The sequence below is a fragment of the Ixodes scapularis genome, unplaced genomic scaffold (assembly GCF_016920785.2).
Source record: "Ixodes scapularis isolate PalLabHiFi unplaced genomic scaffold, ASM1692078v2 ptg000197l_1__unscaffolded, whole genome shotgun sequence".
Taxonomy (NCBI): Eukaryota; Metazoa; Arthropoda; class Arachnida; order Ixodida; family Ixodidae; genus Ixodes; species Ixodes scapularis.
This window is the reverse complement of record NW_024609934.1, coordinates 62,349-83,028: the sequence shown is the minus strand read 5'-3', so window position 1 is coordinate 83,028 and position 20,680 is coordinate 62,349. Positions and strand designations below refer to the sequence as shown.

The following is a 20,680-nucleotide window of genomic DNA, read 5'->3' as shown; positions in this document are numbered from 1 at the left end:
CAACGTCAGGGGACGTCAAAATGACAGCTTCCTTGTCAATGCTACGTCATGACGCTTGGTGCCAGGTCGTCGACGTCGTTGTCAACATGACTTAACTCGACGTCACGAAGACGTCCCGACAACGTCACGATGTCGACGTCGATGTCATCGTCGATGACGTTACACGAAGTCCAGACTTCGTCGTTCCTGCGCGTCGACGTTGATACTGGCGAAGGCGACGACGTTACGCGCCGTCATGGCTTCGTCGTGACGTCAATGTGACGTTGACGTTAACGATGACGTCAGGATGACGTTAACGTGACTTCATAGCGATGTTTGACGTTGCGTGGGGCGTCGACGTCAACGCCGGCATCGACGACCACGTCCATGTCGTCCTCGACGCGGCGCGCGCCGTCATGACCGCGCAACGGCGACTTGATGTCGCGTAACGGCGTCGTCCTCAACGCAATGTGACAACCGCGTTACAGCGGCAAATTGATGTTTTGAAGCGGCGTCGTCCTCGACGCGACACGATGTCACGACGGCCTTACAACAGAATCTTGGCGTCGCGTAACGTCGTAGTCGACGATGACGTCCTGGCGTCGTCGTAACACCGCGTTGTCGTGTCGTGGTGCTTTGACGTTACCTCTGACGTCAAAATCATAAAAAATACAATATATACTGCCCATATACCCTTGACCTGTATCTTTGCACAATCGCAGCGAAGGTGGCGCTGCGATCGAAGTGGCTTGGTTCCACCTGATCGCTTTCCACATTTTGAGGTGCAACTGAAAGCATAAGCGGAGCCTGTAGCTCGTCCCATTCGTACTTTCTTGTACACTCTAGCTCCGTTAAGTATTAAAACTTGGGTCTGGGCTAGTTGGTCGATTAATGAATGAAAGGTTAAAAGCGCGAACAAACCGGGACAATGAAGAAGCACCACAGGACAGGCGCTTCACTCTCAACTGGTTTTTATTATCACCATTCGTCACCTTTACATATACACATTGCCCCAACCACATCGTACTCAATCGCCACAATCAAAGGCAACCATTCAGAAACACCATTTCACTCCGAAGCAGATGCACAGACGGAGCGCTGACGCAATTGCTTTCTTTCTTTTTTATGTAGAATGCCTCTATAATATCTCTTTCCGTTTTGTACTTTGCCTTTCTTGAAAACTTCATGGAAATCAGGACAGGTTTAAGCCTACATCGCCCACAACGGCCAGCAAGACGACCCCCCCGTGTTGTTGCGCACACACAGATTATGCTCTCGTGCTCTAGCGCCCAGTCTGCCCCCCCCCCCCCCCCCCAATTTAGACTTTTCCACAACTAAACGTAATCTCGTACACCACGTTGGTGACACACACAGTATATTGCGCGGTGTGTTCCTTGGAACACGGCAATTTTTTTAGAGGGGGGGGGGGGGGGAGGGGTGCTTGTGAACATCGGACAGATCCTAGCAAGTTTACACGCTTCAGGAAAGACCACGTCATTATTGTATCTGCCAGCTACCCTTTTACAATTATAAGGCACGGTATGCATGCACAGAATGACTTGTACTCTTTTTCTTTGTTTACTTGCCTGGCTGCCTTTTTTTCTTCTTTTTAGGTTTTGAAGAAGGCTCTCGCAACAGCTAGGGATTGGGTTAGAACGGTGCCAGCGCAAATTAACCTTTTTACTTGTTGATCAAACTTAATTTTCATCTGATGATTGCAACTTTTTCCAGAGCCGCACTTAGACATGTTAAAGGAATACTGAAGCCAAATCTCGAGCTCACAAAACAAGGCTGAACGGATAGGCGGAACGCTGCAAAACCCCAAAACATTACTCATACAGTGATATATCTAAAGGATCGCCGTATTTTTGGAAAATAAGTGAGCTATTGAACACGGCTGAAGACGGCCGACGAGGCCAACGAGAAAAGTCGCGTCATGGTTCTCATTCCCTCTCCTTCTCTCGAGCTGACGAACCGAAGCGAGGAGAGAAGCGAGGTCGCTACCCCTCATTCTCATATTTTCCAGGGGGCAATGACGTCAAAGACCTCGCTTGATCGCGCCCTTCTTTTTCGAAAATACGGCTATCCGTTTGAGATATCGATGTATGAGTAATGTTTTGGATTTCGTAGTGTCCCGTCCAACGCCCATGCGGCCCTATTTCGCGAAATCCAAATTTAGGTTCAGTATGCCTTTTAAGGCCGCCGGCGTTTTTACCAGTTTAGAGTGAGTACTTTCAAACAAAACCAAGCTTTTCTTAGTACGCGGACAATTCTGCCAACAGACATGTTCGTCAGAAAAGAGCGATGTTTCGTATAGAAGTCTGATGTGTGTATTGTGTCGACGGTTGCCCCTATTTTGTCTCACTTTTTTTTAGCATCACTGGACCGCCGACTTTCAAATAGGCTTGCAGATGTGCATGTGGTACACACGTATAGATATGTAGATGACAATTTGTTTTAAATTTTAGATACAGACTCGGGTTTGAATAAAGCGGTTGAAAATATTGTCAAGGTGTTTAGGGAGTTGTCAGGTGGACTTAATTATCCATGGGAATTGCTTTTGAATAACTGCATTCGGTTTTTAGAAATTTCGATCCCTTTTCTGACAAACATGCCTGTTGGCAGTATTGTCCGCGTACTAAGAAAAGCCTGGTTTTGTTTGAAATTGCTCGCTCGAAATTGGTAAGAAGAAGGATAGCCTTAACATATCTAAGTACGGCTCTGGAAAGAAGTTGCAATCACGAGATGAAAATCAGTTTTGAACGACAAGTAAAAAAGTTAAGATACGCGGGGCATTCCCTAACCTAATCCCTAGCTGTGGTGAGAGCTTTCTTTAAAAGCTAATATGAAAAAGAAAAGGCGGCGAGGCAAGTAAAGAAAGGAAACGAGTACAAGTCATTACGTGCATGCATACCGTGTCTCATAATCTAAAAAAGGCAGCTGGTCCATACGATAATACCTTGGCGTTTCCTGCACCATGTAAACTTGCTAGGATCTGTCCGATGTTGACAGGGCAGAAAAAGGCACCGTGTTTCAATATCCCCGGTGCAATACACAGCGTGTGTCACCACAGGTTGTGACAGAGCCTACATTGGGCAGACTGGGTGCTGCTTCAATGACTGAGCACGAGAGCAAAATCGGTTTGTGTGCAACAACGTGGGGGCCATCTTTCAGACAATTGTAGGCGGTGTGGGTGTAAACCTTACCTGATTTTCACAAAGTTTTAAGAAAGGCAAAATACAAAACGGAAAGAGAGATTATAGAGGAATTCTACATAAAAAAGGAAGACAGCAAATACGTCAGCGCTCCGTCTCTGCATCTGCTTTAGAGTAAAATGGTGTTTTTGGATGGTTGCCTTTGATTATGGCGATTGAGTGCGATGTGGTTTGGGTAATGTGTATGTATTGCCACGCGCGTCGCCGAGCGAGCGGGTGCGTGGCCGAATGGTTCGCACTAAAGGTCTAGGTTCGATTGCAGACAGCGGAATGTTCTTTTATTTTATTCTTTCAAATTGGCGTTCTCGGAAGTTCGAAAATATTGTTGTTTGATAAAGTTCAAAATGTTCTACGCGCTGAATGTTCTACGCCAAATGTCCCAGAATCTCACGCGGATACATAAGGGACTCCGCATGGTGAGCGGAGTCAGTCTAGCCTCAGCGTTCAATCCTGCTGTTGCGCCGACTTCGACGCCCGCAACGCTCCGTTGTTATCTGCCGTCCCCTTTTTGTTTTTGGCACAAGTTCGCCTCAATAAACATTTCAGTTTCCTAAGTTATTTTTTGTTTCGTCACCTCGCCATTCGTGACAATATAGGTGACGATGGTGATAATTAAAACCAGTTGAGAGTGAAGCGCCTGTCCTGCCGTCCGTGTTCCTTCCTTGCCCCAATCTGTTCGCCCTTTTAAACCTTTTAATCCGGTATGCTTACTCACCGAAGCATCAACCTGGGGTGTTTTCAGCCTTGGACAAGATGAATCCTTCTGAACGTGAAGCAATGGACCACTCTGGGCCATTACCGAACATCCGCTTGCCGGTGCTCAACCTCCGGCCTCAAAAATCCGCCTCAGTGTCCAGAGACCTGGGTAGCCTTTGTTCCAGAACGAACGGTCATCGTAGCAGGAGAGTAACGACGCAACCAACGTCAGCCACCAGCAGGCACCCACACGGTATTCCCAGTTTCCATCGACCACGGCCTGAATTGCTCCGGCGTCAACCGAAGATCACCATTGACCGAAACTCCACCGAAGCTAAACGCTTTCTTGCCATATCGCAAGTACAGTTTGAAGAACACCAGCGCTCTCAGGTAGCTTTCGACGAACACCTGAGTCATAAGGCAGTTTTTGAAGCATGTTTACAAGAGCAAAAAACCTCACAACCATTAAAGAGACCACCGCCCCAGTTCGCAGCGGGACCCGCCACCTATGGCGCGCACCCCGCCCCCCCCCCCCCCCCCCCGGGCGGCTGAGGCGTCCATGATAGTGTCACGAATAAAGAAGACGAGAAGAAGATCCGTGGACTCAACAAGGGTTTAAATGGCAAACTTGTGCCAAACAAAGTAAGTAAAAAATGAGCGTCGAGGCAGCAGAAAAGCGGGCGGCGATTCGGCGGCGTGACAGAGAGCGAGAGCGAGACTGACTTGACAAGGTCGAAAGAAGTTGCTTATCTACAGTGCGTCACTATCTCGAAAGTTCGGCAAAGAAGGTTCTGGCGTCGCGCGCTCGGGGCGAGGATGAACTGGCAATCTCGAGAACATGAAAGCAGGGGGAAGGTTGCGTGTGGTGTGAGAATGAACGCCAATCTTCTAGAAGACCGTGACCGAGCGTTGCTTTCTCGGCCCCCCGGGCGGCAATAGGGCCCCTGCCAACTGCATCCCAGGGCGAAACGCCATGACGGATGTAAAATCGCGAAAATGGCCCGGCTTGTTTCGGCCAGAGTTTGACCGATTCCCGGCTCTGGACAAACGGGCGGCCAATACCACAGTACAAAAATCTACCTGTAAAAAAAAGGTGGATGTATTCGCAAACCGCAACGAAATTCCTACTGCTTACGCAGGTCATTTCCAGTGTTCCTCAACACCAGTCCTACATCGACAACAACATCGACCAAGGATCCCTCGCGGCATCACGGTGGATCGACGGAGGGCAAGATTATAGCGATTCCCTGAACCTGACGAGGGCGTCAACTGATTTCGGCCGATGCGACTTGCCGCTCTACGAACACTGGAGTGGCAACGCGGTTGTCTACACTCTACAAAAGGCGGACTCTCCCAGTCTGCTGTTGGGGCGTGGAACCGGCGCGACGATGACGGTGCCGTTCACGAAATTCCTACTGCTTACGCAGGTTACTAGATTAGTGCCTGGCGCACGGTTTGCTGTATATGCTTTGCCGGTTCCACCCCAAAATCTTTACAACAGTGTCAAAAAGCACTCGATTCGAATGTCGCGTGTACGAAGGCGTTTTCTTTTGTTGCGACGGCTTTCGTTTTACTTGTTACTGCTCTTGCTGTGCGGGGACGTTCAGCTAAACCCCGGTCCCGGGCCAACTTTACAGATGATTTTTGATGGACAAGAAGCAATTAAGGCCCAACTTCAAGGCATTGAGGCCAATCAAGTAACGCAAAATGTGGTTTTGGAAGATGTAAAAAAACGGCTCTCATCGTTGGAAGCACAGGTTGCAACGCTGACAAACTTGGAGTCAGTAGTGAATGGGTGTAGAAAGAGCTGCGAAGACCAGCAGCGTATCACACATTCGCTCATGTCAAAGGTTGACGATCTTGAAAACCGTAGTAGGCGATGCAACCTAGTGTTTTACGGTGTTGGGGATACAAATGCGCAAGAAACATGGTCTGTATCTAAAACATTGGTTCGGGAAATATGCGAGACAAAACTTGGCGTAAAGCCTACAACAATCGAAAGAGCACACAGGATTGGCAAATTCCAGGCGGATAAAACTCGACCTATAATTGCTAACTTCGCGTCGTTCAAAGAAAAGCAAACAATCCTAGGAAGTGCGAAACACTTGAAGGGAACTCGTATCAGTGTATCGGAGGATTTCTCTGACGTAGTGCGCAGAAAACGACAGCATCTCTGGGAATTGGCCAAATCACGCAAAACTGATGATACACGAGTTAGACTCAGGCATGATGTACTGTATCGAAATGATGTTAAATATGTTTTCGACGATGATACAAGTCAAGTAGTTCGGTTCAATTGACCGAGTACTGGCTCGCCCAAAACTGCTTCCTTTGTTGTAATTAACTGCCGGAGCATCAAAAACAAAATTGATGATTTCAATAGCCTGATACAAACGGTTAAACCGTCGGTTGTTATCGGTACGGAATCCTGGCTGGACGAGGATATAGCTGATAGCGAGGTATTTCCTGAGCATTTTACGTGTTATCGAAAAGACAGAAATTGTCACGGCGGCGGTGTGTTTATCTTGGTCGACCAAAATATTCCTTCAAGCAGATTAGAAGTTGAAAGCTCGTGCGAGGCGGTGTGGTGCCAATTGAGACTTTGTAATGGAAAAACCTTATCAGTATGTTCTTTCTACCGGCCAGCAGCAAGTTCAGTTGAGGTATCATCAGAATTCACAACCATGACTGAAGCAATAAAAACTGATTGTATTGTAATAGATGGTGATTTCAATCTCCCTAATTTTGACTGGAACCAACAAGGCGCTTTTTCTGGCGCAACTCGAAGGCACGCTGCAGTTATGTCTAATTTTATGAATTTGTTTGCACTCACTCAGACTGTGTTGCAGCCAACTCGAGGAAACCACATTCTAGATCTTTTTCTCACAAATGAACCAGACCTGTTACAATCTACCCTAGTAATACCAGGTATTAGCGATCATGACATTGATAATGTAGTGATTGCGCAGGCGAGCTGGTGGATGTTAACCATTTTGTTCTTAGCCCGAGACTGAGGCAGGAAAAGAGGAAAGTTTCGAAGTAGAAGAAAAATGAACAGTCGAGGACACGTCTCTAACACAGCTAAAGACAAGTTTATTTGGTCACCTTCTTATATACACTCCACAAACTTCACCACAGCACCTTCCCGATCTCGAAAGCCAAAAGATAACAAAGGTCTCACATCTTTCCACCACAATTGTCAAACGACCTTGACGTTTTCCACAAAGCAATGAACAATAGCTCCCCTCATCCGGAAGACACTTGTGAATCCTTCGCGTACACAGTACACTCTCTCCCTCTACTCTCCGACCCATAATCACAAAGCATCCCGGTAACAGAAGATATCAATCCACGTGATACAGAAAGGAAGAAACCACTTACAACTTCACATTCAACAAGCACTTCACAAAACTTTCAAATCCGCAAGAATGATTTTGCGCTGCTGCTAAGCTGTAACGACACCTGACTAATGCAGTTGCCCATTGATTTCATTCTTATTGTTTCTTTTACAACCCTTTTGATGTCGTTTAACTCCCTGTGTATTATCTCTGTTTCAGACCAGTGGGGTATACAATTATTACATTCTTGAACATGTTTCGCTATTTCCGAATTGGCAACGTTGTTTTTGACATTCCTTTTGTGTTCAGTCAATCTGTCATTTATACACCTTGACGTCTGCCCCACATATTTAAAGCCACATTCCAGGGGGATTTCATATACCACTCCATTACCACACGGAATAGACTTTTCTCGATGTGTTTTTGCGCATTCCCTTACACTTTTGTGGAAAGGTGTGAGCTTGCTCAACTTATAATCCGAACTAAAAACCAGATCTACATTGAACTTCTTGGCACAAGCCTTTAAGTTGTGAGAAATTTTGTGATAAAATGGAATTACAATAGTTCTATTTTTTGGCCTTTGCTTCGGTTCTCCTGTACATTTGTTTGCGAATTTTACGGATAACTGCTTCCTTACGAATTCATCCTCATAACCAGCACCGTTTAGCCTTCTCCACTGTCTTTCTACCGATTCGGCCAAGAAATGTGTACATGATCTTTCCATTGCATTTGTGATTAAAGACTTTACAATACCCGCTTTCACTGTTTTTGAATGGCAACTATTTTTTGACAGCAGCGGTTTCGCGTTTTCTTTTCCATATTCCCAACATAGCCCTTTTTCATTGTGAATCATAAGTTCTAAGAACTGCAGTCTACCATTCGTAGGTCGTTCGACCGTAAACTTCAGTTCCGGGGCTGCCGATCTGATCAATGCTTCCAGAGTGTCAGATAATCCCTCCCGAAAAGAACAGATTAAAATGTCATCGACATATCTTTTCACAAAACAGGACTCCGACGTCATCTCCTGCAATCTATCAGATACAATACAATCCAAAGAATTAAGGTAAATTTCCGCTAACGCCGGTGCGACACTCGACCCAATGCATACTCCCTCTTTCTGTAAATACTTTTTCCCTTCATACTCTACTATCGTTGACTGCAAGTAATAATCAAGAATGGCAAGAAAACTGTCCACCGAAATGCCTGACCGCGATTGGAACCTTACCAAATTCATTTCAAGCACCCCTTTTACCCTTTCCATCAGCCGGCTCTTCTCTAATGAGTAATAAAGATCCTTGATGTCCATTGACAACACATCTCCTTCCTTTCCATGATGATCATCGAGTATTGTGATCAACTCACTCGAATTTCTCAGTGACAAAGACTTATCTAGAATTGCATGTTTTAAACCTTTTTGAAGAAACACGGAGACTACCTTCTGCCAAGTCCCATTCTCATTGATCACTACTCTAAGTGGCATCTCCGGTTTATGATCCTTAAGGAAGAATTTTACGCTCAACGCTGAGTTCGACAAATTTAACATAGTCTTTGCTATATCTTCAAATTCGTCTTCCTCTAAAATGGAAACTATATTTTTCTTTAACTTTCCGATGTTTCCACTCCATTCATGAAACAAGGATTCCATCGCGTCGCCTGTTTTCGTTTGAAATGACGATTTTAAAATAACCGCGAACCTACCGGATTTATCCGTTTGTAGCAATTGTTTTATAGTTTTTTCGATCGGATGTGTGGATCTTCTGTTATCAACCCGGGTGGCGTAATGTTGTCAGCGAAGACGCAAGAAGTCTTGGAAAAGGGGCCGAAGTTTTGTATTGATGTAAAACCGTCAAGGGTGGATGTATTTTCATCCATACAGTCGGTTGCGAGAGGAGTCAGGCATGAAGAAAAAACGGCGTTTATTGAACAGGCTGTTGGCAGAATGGAAAACGTAATGGGGAATGAATACCCAAATGAGAAAAGGAATTTTCGTGTCGTCAACTCGGTTAGAAAGGAGTTAGAGGATCGTTCATTACATTTGAAGATATAGCAAAGACTATGTTAAATTTGTCGAACTCAGCGTTGAGCGTAAAATTCTTTCTTAAGGATCATAAACCGGAGATGCCACTTAGAGTAGTGATCAATGAGAATGGGACTTGGCAGAAGGTAGTCTCCGTGTTTCTTCAAAAAGGTTTAAAACATGCAATTCTAGGTAAGTCTTTGTCACTGAGAAATTCGAGTGAGTTGATCACAATACTCGATGATCATCATGGAAAGGAAGGAGATGTGTTGTCAATGGACATCAAGGATCTTTATTACTCATTAGAGAAGAGCCGGCTGATGGAAAGGGTAAAAGGGGTGCTTGAAATGAATTTGGTAAGGTTCCAATCGCGGTCAGGCATTTCGGTGGACAGTTTTCTTGCCATTCTTGATTATTACTTGCAGTCAACGATAGTAGAGTATGAAGGGAAAAAGTATTTACAGAAAGAGGGAGTATGCATTGGGTCGAGTGTCGCACCGGCGTTAGCGGAAATTTACCTTAATTCTTTGGATTGTATTGTATCTGATAGATTGCAGGAGATGACGTCGGAGTCCTGTTTTGTGAAAAGATATGTCGATGACATTTTAATCTGTTCTTTTCGGGAGGGATTATCTGACACTCTGGAAGCATTGATCAGATCGGCAGCCCCGGAACTGAAGTTTACGGTCGAACGACCTACGAATGGTAGACTGCAGTTCTTAGAACTTATGATTCACAATGAAAAAGGGCTATGTTGGGAATATGGAAAAGAAAACGCGAAACCGCTGCTGTCAAAAAATAGTTGCCATTCAAAAACAGTGAAAGCGGGTATTGTAAAGTCTTTAATCACAAATGCAATGGAAAGATCATGTACACATTTCTTGGCCGAATCGGTAGAAAGACAGTGGAGAAGGCTAAACGGTGCTGGTTATGAGGATGAATTCGTAAGGAAGCAGTTATCCGTAAAATTCGCAAACAAATGTACAGGAGAACCGAAGCAAAGGCCAAAAAATAGAACTATTGTAATTCCATTTTATCACAAAATTTCTCACAACTTAAAGGCTTGTGCCAAGAAGTTCAATGTAGATCTGGTTTTTAGTTCGGATTATAAGTTGAGCAAGCTCACACCTTTCCACAAAAGTGTAAGGGAATGCGCAAAAACACATCGAGAAAAGTCTATTCCGTGTGGTAATGGAGTGGTATATGAAATCCCCCTGGAATGTGGCTTTAAATATGTGGGGCAGACGTCAAGGTGTATAAATGACAGATTGACTGAACACAAAAGGAATGTGAAAAACAACGTTGCCAATTCGGAAATAGCGAAACATGTTCAAGAATGTAATAATTGTATACCCCACTGGTCTGAAACAGAGATAATACACAGGGAGTTAAACGACATCAAAAGGGTTGTAAAAGAAACAATAAGAATGAAATCAATGGCAACTGCATTAGTCAGGTGTCGTTACAGCTTAGCAGCAGCGCAAAATCATTCTTGCGGATTTGAAAGTTTTGTGAAGTGCTTGTTGAATGTGAAGGTGTAAGTGGTTTCTTCCTTTGTGTATCACGTGGATTGATATCTTCTGTTACCGGGATGCTTTGTGATTATGGGTCGGAGAGTAGAGGGAGAGAGTGTACTGTGTACGCGAAGGATTCACAAGTGTCTTCTGGATGAGGGGAGCTATTGTTCATTGCTTTGTGGAAAACGTCAAGGTCGTTTGACAATTGCGGTGGAAAGATGTGAGACCTTTGTTATCTTTTGGCTTTCGAGATCGGGAAGGTGCTGTGGTGAAGTTTGTGGAGTGTATATAAGAAGGTGACCAAATAAACTTGTCTTTAGCTGTGTTAGAGACGTGTCCTCGACTGTTCATTTTTCTTCTACTTCGAAACTTTCCTCTTTTCCTGCCTCAGTCTCGGGCTAAGAACAAAATGGTGATCATGACATTGTTGTTTGTGAAATGAATCTAGGGCACATAAAAATTGACTACAGCAGTACTAGACGTATTTACAATTATGCGAAAGCCAACAAAGCGGAGATTTGCAGCGCGCTAGACTCGTACTTTATAGTTTTTGAAACACTCGCTGAATCTTGTACTGTAAGCGACTTTTGGATATTTTTTAAGAGGAAGATACTAGAACTTCAAGAGAGCTTTGTCCCTACTTGGATCCTAACTACCAGACGAAATAAAAGCAAGCCTTGGTTTACAAAACAACTTCAAAGGTTGACACAGCGAAAACAAAGAATTTATCGTGCATTTAAGAAAAACCGATTGCTGTAAATCTCAACAAATTGAAAGCAATATCCAGCGAATTAAAAACTAAAATAGGCGAATCGAAATCTGTTTACTTTGAATCATTTCAGGGTAAAGTTAAAGAAAATCCGAAAGAAATTTGGAAGTACATTAAGAAAAATAAAAAAGATAACGTATCGGTTCCTATTCCTCTAGATAGTGACAATATCATTAACAAACCTATTGATAAAGCGGAATGTTTCAACAGTTATTTCAGCTCCGTATTTTCGTTACCAGTGGCAGATAATGTCCGAACTGAAAGGCCTGTTTGGGGTGGAGTAGCGCCCATGGAAGGCATATTGTTTGATTCACATCGGATAAACATTTTACTGGAGCGATCAAGTGTTTCAAAGGCTGCAGGCCCGGACGGCTTACCAAATGCCCTGATGAAATCCTGTGCACGTTCGGTTACTCCATATTTGAAAGTGATTTTTGAGAAGTCATTGCATGATTGCGCTCTTCCTAATGACTGGAAAATAGCGTCTGTTGTTCCCGCTCACAAATCAGGCGCTCGTAATGTTATTTCAAATTACCGTCCTATTTCTTTAACTTCCGTTTGTTGCAAAATTCTGGAACATATTTTATATACGTCTATTCTGAAGCACATTGATGGTCATTCTCTGTTGAACCCATTCCAGCACGGCTTCCGGAAAGGGCTGTCGTGCGTGACACAGTTAACAGAATTAACCCACGATATCGCACAAGCACTGGACAACTGTGCAACTGTAGACTGTGTCTTTATAGGCTTGCGGAAAGCATTCGACTTGGTTCCCCATACATTATTGGCGCGAAAATTATCAAATTTTAATATTAACCCTAAAGTTATTTCCTGGATTGCTGAGTATCTCCGTGAAAGGCGTCAGTACGTCGTAGTTAGTGGTGCAGCATCGACAATCGCTGATGTGGCATCAGGGGTGCCACAGAGATCAGTCTTAGGACCTTTACTTTTCTTAATTTATGTAAATGATATTAATGAAAACGTTACGTCGTGTATGAGAATGTTTGCCGATGATTGCGTACTGTATAAAAAAATAACTTGTGAAAGTGATAATCAGTTAGTACAGAATGATTTAGATGCAATATACACCTGGTGCGAAAAATGGGGGATGAAACTTAATCTATATAAAACTGTGTCCATGACGTTTTCAAGAAAGCAAGTGAAAACTAATTTTCGTTATGTAGTCAACAATATTATTTTACAAACAGTGTCTGAATATAAGTATTTAGGCGTCTACTTCACAACCTCGCTGAGTTGGCATCGACATGTGGATTTCACTATTGCAAAAGCTAGCAGATCTTTAGGGTTCATAAAGCGCAACACTAGACAGTTTCCGCATAACATCCGAGAACTTTTGTATAAAACTAATGTGCGCTCCATACTAGGATATGCCTGCACGGTATGGGACCCTCCGACAAACACTGACAAAGAGAAAATAGAGAAAGTGCAAAACCTAGCCGCTCGGTATGTGTTAGGAAAACCAAAACGGGGTGGTGATTTTAGCGCGACGCGTGCAAGACAAACATTAAATTGGGACACACTCGAGCACCGTCGAGCAAAGCTTCGTTTAAAGCTTTTCCATAGCATATATCATTCACAATCTGGTATTCCATGCGAAACCTATATTTCTTCACCACATTATGTATCTGCTCGTGTGGATCATGCCCACAAAGTGCGTGAGCTTAGATGCAAAACTGTAGCATACAGTAGCTCTTTTTTCCCTAAAACGATTTCCCAATGGAATCGGTTGCCTTTAACCATAGCGTCTGTTATAGACAATGATGCTTTTTATGCTGCCCTAGAAACAGTCACGTCATTCGATTGAAAAGGTTCATAGCATGATTCTAATAATGTTTTTGTAAAACTTGTTGCAATCTTCTCCGTGTGTCGCGATAGTTGTGACTTTGTTGTTTCATGTTCGCGAAATCCTTTTTGTTCGATTGGTTGTCTTTTTATTAATGTTTCCCATGTAGTACCTGTTACGTCATACTTGATTTTTTCTGTATAACCCCCCACTGTAATGCCGAAAGGCGCTGTGGGTATCAAATAAATAAATAAAATAAATAAATTCCTATGACCATAGAAAAATTCGGCATACGTAACCACGAGGGACTTCGGATACAACTAAACGAATAGTCGAATACCACTGCAATTACGACACCAATTACCTTGCTGACCTCTGAATTGCTCATCATTACCCGCATCCAGAAAATAGAGAGGAATTCAATTTCCGCGCATACACGGCTCTCTAGAAACTCGGAGAGTCATTTACTTCCACGGGCATGGGCTGTAGGAGACGCCCGAGAGCCTGATGCTGGAGCTCGAATGCAAAACAAACAGGATTATAGCGACCCGGGCAATCGCCAAATACGGACGAACCGTTTCGATTTTCTTCTCATGCCACGACCTGCGTCATAAATCTGAAGTCTGTCCCAACAAGACGCACCGGTGTGGCGAATGCGGCCGCAGCCATGACGGCCATGGAAGTTACATTTCCCCTCAAAAATGCCACAATTGCGATAGTCCCCCCCCGGCCACTAGCCTCGAGTGCACCCGACAGAAGAGTCCCCCTCGCCGGCACACTCCGGGGCAGCACGAAGCTGCTTCAATACTTCTTCCATTCAATGATGAATCTACCAAACCTCTACAATGGACACCCCCTGCGTCTGCCTTCTCGTGCTCCTTTTCAGGCAGCTTGCCGAAAGTCAACGCGTGATAATCTCCGCTCTTTTTCGGGCAGAGCACCAAACCACCCTTGACTTTTGGGAGAATCCATCCCACTGAATGGTCACAGGCATGTGCCAGGAGCACTGCCTGCGATATCGCTTTGATAAATTCCACCGAACGCCGATTGACACGCCTAGAAGCGAGGCAAGACGCTATAAAAAATTCCATTCCAAAAATTAGGGACATCCTGGCAAACATCAGCGGCCGACTGAATAAATAAACCCCTTCTTTTATCCATCGTAATTCTAACAGCGAAAAGGCAAGCACTCCCTCCCAGGATATTCCAATAGAACCGCCGGGGTATTTGCACCAATACAGCCGAACTCACACTTCGCATAGAGTGAATGAAGAACGACGCACCCGTGGTCATTCTACTTCAAGAGGCCGTAACCACCACCCACACTATCCCTGGACAATTCACCCTCAAATCACCCTCCATTCCCCGTTCCTGCAGCAAAAACCTCTGTGGCACACCGGACACCCAGGGCATGGTCCGTGCACTAGTAAAAAAACATCTTCCCCTGTCCCAGTTCGATACTTCCCGTCTCAGCAGCGAAGAACGGGAACATGTCATTTTTTTTTCACTGGCGGTAATCTGGGGTGGTATCTTCGCAGGTCAAATTTCAACAACCAGTTTAAACGTTCACGACCGTAGCTACCACCATTTCGATAATGACTTTCCTAAATTACGTAGTAAAAACGCGCATCATATTTTTTAGCTGCACGCCAACATTAATTATTGTTATATAACGTTTTCCAAGCATTTATTTGAGATTTGTGTTTGTCCTTTGTCCCTCTTGTTCCCCTTCTCCAGGGATGATTTTCGTCATTCTTGTCCAGCTCGCTTGCTTGCACCTTTGCATTTAATTGCATTATAATTAAACCTTTCTCTCTTTTTCTTTTGTCTTCTCAAATATAAAACGCTTGTCCTACCGAAATTAGATTATACTGCAATCTTTCGTGATCCTTTCACTAAGATTCCAATAATAAATTTGATCGGGTAAAGAAGTCCGCTCGCTTCATTTATAATTACAACGAACGGGCCTTCATAACAGAACTTTTAACCAGAGCTAATTTACTGTCCCCGTTTTAAAGGAATCGGCATTCTCGAGAAATGCTTTTGTAGCAGTTAATTAATGGGAATTAGAGGGTAGACCAGTCCGAATTAATTGCTTTCTCGTCCCCCCCCCCCCCCCCCAGGATATGCTACTCGATAAAAGAATTCTCTAACAATGACTATAGAATCGTGTAATAATTGCTTTAAAGGGGCGAGGCAACAACTTTTTTTATTTGGAGCAAATACCGCTTAGAACGAATCCCTGGCATGAAAGGGATGCGGAACCGAAATTTGGATTTCACAAAATAAGGTAGCGGGTGTGTTCAACGGGGCGCCACAAACCCCGCAACACCCTCATAAAGCGATATCTTGAATTTATAGCAGTATTTTAGTAAAATAAGGATGTCTTTGAGTGAAAATCGCGACGTCAGGTTTCCTACAAAATAGTTGAGAAAAAGAAAAAACGGCCTTACTTTTTTTTTTTTTCGCGTCCTCGTGGAGTCAAACCAAGAAGAAGAGGAAACGAGAATCGCGACGTCACGGGCCTTTTTAACCTTGTTCAAGCGCGCTCTTCTTTCAGAGAATTACGACCATACGTTGGAGATATCTTTATGAGTGACGCTTTCGGGTTTGCAGCGCCCCGCCTAGCGCCTCCCCGTTGTTTTCTGAAATAAAAACTTCCGTTCAGCATCCCTTTAATGACCCATGAAACGCCCGTTCGTTTTTCACCACACGCAGTGAAAGTTGCAGAAAAAATATAAAATCGAGTAGCTTTCACCCCCTCAACTCGCAGTAAGAAACAGAAGCCACGTGATCTGGAGCTGATTATATGCCGCCATGGTTGGTCATAGCCACGCACTGGGGTTAGCAAAGCACAGGGCACGCCCTGAGCTCCAGACATTGTTATGGTTCGGCAATTGTCGTCGTTGCAGCGTTTGGACACGGGCCACTACCCAAATGTTTGTCGAGCTATTTATTTACATAGCGACCTGCATCGCTTTTCGGCATTATAGCAGGGGTGAGTACATGACAAACATTCAATACTAACAAAAACATCGAAACACAAACAGATTTGTATATACGTTAAACACATCCTTCAATAGCAGACCTATTCCATTCTTCTATAGTATTTAGAAAAAAAGAAAACGCAAAAACATCAGTACGGCGAAAGTAGGGTCGGATTAATTATCACGAGCCCGAATTGAGTGTTCACGCATGGTCGGGTCCAATCTATGAGCCGCATTCAAATATCTTCACCGGGCGGTACTGTGACCACCCAGCTACGTCATGAAGTTTCGCGATGGCGAGATTGAACAAAAACGCTCGCTTTTATCCTTGAAATTAACCGCAACGAAGGAATTTCTTGGCCAGCGGCGTTGCGTGCGAGTATTCTTGGGTGCCACTAGTGTCAGTAAACTCGTGTTTTTAAACGTATGCACCGTGACTCTTATCAATCCGGTGAAGAGTGTGTCGCCGGCATCCCAAAGCCACGGGAAGGACAGCCTTTGAGCGGGATGTTCCATGTTGCCCCACGTGACTAGATTATTTGTCGCGATGGCCACCAGTCGAGCGCTCGTCGGACACGTTTCATTACCACCGAACCTTGGCGTCCATCCTGAACATACTTGAGGTTGGTTGGTTTCGGTTGTTCCTGTATGTCGCTCTAGTGGGACTGGCGCATTATAGCTTTTGCTTCCAACAAGCTAGAGTGACATTATCAGAAAAGAGTCCATGCTTGCCATGAATGGCCGGTATATTATGTTGTCTGGAAACTGCCAGTCCGATATTTTTCCACGCTTGCAGATACTTAGGAATGTAGCGACCTTTCGTTGAACCTTCGAACTTTTGCGAAACTCGATGAGCATCGCCTTTCGTGCTGTGTTGTGTTGCCTAAATTGTATACTAACGTTGTATTATTCAGAGAAAACAATATTTATTCTTTGGCATTATATTTTACAAATCGCGAATGCAAACGCCAATTTTTCAATATTTAGTTAGCTTGTTAATGATAAGCAATACACTCGATAAATATTGCACTCCTCCGCTAAGTGATATTAGTCAAACTTCAATCAGTCAATCAATCAATCGTTTTATTTATGGCCTTCAAGCCAACAAAGACCCTAGACAAAAAGCTGCCAGTGGCAGCTTGACGAGGTCTGAGGCCCGTCTCAAATTTGTCAGCAGGACATCCATTCAGAACACAAAAGGATATATTGCCGCGCGCAGACTTGCAGAGGGTTCTCGTTTGTTCTTGCTGCGAACATAACTTCTATCGTTTTTGTTGTTCTAGAAAGTGCGTGTTCATTCTCGCCCCAAGCGCGCTACGCTCGAACGTTCCCCGCCGAATCTTCGAGATAGTGACTCATTCTAGATAAGAGGCCGCCCGCGACCTTGCCGAGTCAGTCTCGCCTCTGCGCTCGATCCTGCGGTTTCGCCGACATCGACGCCCGCGACGCTCTGCTGTTTTCTTTTGTACCCTTTTATTTTTGGCACAAGTTCGCCACATTAAACGTTTTTCTTCTTATTCATTTTCTGTTTTCTTTTAGTCACCACCCGTGACAATTTGGTGGAGGTGCGGGGTAGACCTTGGGTGCGGCGACTGGATCGGGTCTCGATCTGGTCTTCGCTCGGTCCTCGGGAGGCTGGGTTCGGACTTGCACTGCGGGAACTAGGAGGAGAGCGCTGCACGGGCATGCGGTTACCCCGCACCTCCGCCAAAATGTCACGGGTGGTGACCAAAAGAAAACAGAAAATGAACAAGAAGAAAAACGTTTAATGTGGGGAACTTGTGCCAAAAATGAAAGGGTACAAAAGAAAACAGCAGAGCGTCGCTGGCGTCGATGTCGGCGAAACCGCAGGATCGAGCGCAGAGGCGAGACTGACTCGACAAGGTCGCGGGCGGCCTCTTATCTAGAATGAGTCACTATCTCGACCTGCTCCACCAGCGGAGGAACCCCAAGCGACGTCACCCACGGTCCGAGTCCTCGCAAACCACGTAAACCTACCACCGCGGTCGAGTGTTTTCGTACTTGTCGGGATCGATGAAGCTTCCTGTGGCGAAGTTCTTCTCGAGGGAAGCCTCCAATTGCTCCTGGGAAGAGGCATAGGCGTCGCAAGGGGAGTAGCTGAACTTCAGGATGGGCGGACTGTGGCCCTCGTGACGAACTTCCGAAACGAAACGTAACACCTCACGAAAGGTTCAGCCGTGGGCCACGTCGAGAAACTCCGAGACCCCGCCGAAATCACCGCGATTACTGACGAATCCTCGCCGCCCCAGCAAGACAGTACGTCGCCAACACAGCTCGACATTGACCCTAAGCTTCCGGACCCTAAACGGCGTCAGCTGGTTAACCTCCTCGCCGAATACCGCGACTGCTTTGCGACGTCGTTGAAGGTGCGCCAGACCGCGGTTGCCAAGCACCGCATCGTTACCGAGGACGACGCGCGCCCTGTGCATCGATCGCCATACAGAGTCTCCGCTAAGGAAAGGGAGGTGATCCATCAGCAAGTTCAAGAGATGCTGAATGACGACATAATCCAACCTTCAAGCAGTCCATAGGCCTCTCCAGTCGTGCTGGTTAAGAAGAAGGACGGAACTCTTCGGTTCTGCGTGGACTACCGGCAGCTCAACACGGTTACGAAGAAAGACGTCTACCCACTCGCCCGCATCGACGACACTCTAGACCGGCTACGCCACTCTCGATACTTTTCATCGATGGACCTGACGAGCGGCTACTGGCAAATCGAGGTCGACGAATGGGACCGAGAGAAGACAACCTTTGTCACACCGGATGGGCTGTACGAGTTTAAGGTGATGCCCTTCGGACTATGCACGGCGCCAGCAACTTTCCAGCGTGTCATGGACACCGTACTGGCAGGACTGAAGTGGCAGAGCTGTCTCGTCTACCTCGACGACGTCGTAGTGTTTTCCGGCGACTTCGACGAGCACTTGCGACGACTCCGAGCTGTTCTCCACGCCATACGGACCGCCGGACTCACCCTCAAGCCGTCAAAGTGTCGGTTCACCTATGACGAACTGAAGTTCCTAGGTCACGTGGTTAGTAACGAAGGCATTCGTCCAGACCCAGAGAAGACTCGCGCCGTCGCAGCATTTCCAGCACAAAGAGACAAGAAGGCCGTGCGAAGGTTCCTTGGGCTATGTGCCTACTATCGGCGCTTCGTTCGAGATTTCGCAAAACTTTCCGCACCGCTCACAAACCTCACGAAGGACTCCGAGAAGTTCGAATGGGCCGAGGAGCAGCAGCAGGCATTCGACGAGCTGAAGCGAGCACTGCAGACTCCTCCTGTCCTTGGACATTTCGACCAGGATGCGGAAACCGAGATTCACACGGACGCAAGTAACGCAGGACTTGGCGCGGTACTGGTTCAAGTACAAGAGCGCACCGAACGAGTCATCGCCTACGCAAGTCGGACATTGTCCAAGGCGGAGCGAAATTACTCCACGACTGAAAAAGAATGCCTTGCGGTCTCTGGGCGATCACGAAGTTTCGTCCGTACTTATACGGAAGCCCGTTCCGCGTAGTCACGGACCACCATTCGCTCTGCTGGCTTGCGAACATCAAGGACCCGTCAGGACGCCTTGCGCGATGGAGTCTCCGACTACAAGAGTTCAACATGACCGTAGTCTACAAGTTAGGCCGGAAGCACAGCGACGCCGACTGCCTGTCCAGAGCTCCCATCGAAACACCTTCCGACAGCAGCGACGACGATAACGACGAGTGTTTCCTGGGCGCAGTGAACACCGACGACATGGCCCGACGTCAACGAGATGATCCTGAGCTGCGCGCACTAATAGAGCACCTGGAAGGGCGTGGGAGTGCCATACCACGTGTTTTTTCACGAGCCCTGCCGACCTTCGCCATTAGACAAGGAGTTCTCTACAAAGAGAACTTCGGCAACAACAACTCGATGTGGCTGCTGGTAATCCCGACCGACCTTCGAGAGGAGATCTTCCAAGCCTGTCACGACGACCCGACGTCCGGACACCTCGGTTACAGACGGACACTGGCCCGTATTCGTGAAAAGTATTACTGGCCCAAGCTCCCCAAAACGGTCGACCTATACACACGATCATGCCATGAATGCCAGCGACGAAAGAAACCTCCAACGAGGCCGGCCGGACTCCTGCAGTCAATTCCTCCGCCAACGGCACCCTTCCAACAGATCGGAATGGATCTACTTGGCCCTTTTCCACCGTCGACGTCGGGAAATCGCTGGATCATCGTCGCCACAGATTATCTCACGCGGTACGCCGAAACGAAAGCCCTTCCTTCCGGAACTGCTGTGGAAGTTGCCAAGTTTTTCATTGAATCCATCGTCCTCCGGCACGGCGCTCCCGAAGTCC

At 45.9% G+C, this 20,680-nt stretch overlaps 1 protein-coding gene across 1 annotated transcript; it reads right to left on the bottom strand.

Moving 5' to 3' along the window:
• Positions 1-7,304: 7,304 nt before the first annotated feature.
• LOC121833971 lies at positions 7,305-8,985 on the bottom strand (the record flags this gene model as incomplete). The annotated part of the gene is made up of 1 exon (XM_042287700.1): positions 7,305-8,985. A coding segment is annotated over one exon (1,681 nt), but the record flags the coding sequence as incomplete, so codon positions are not given.
• Between the last annotated feature and the right edge of the window lie 11,695 nt (positions 8,986-20,680).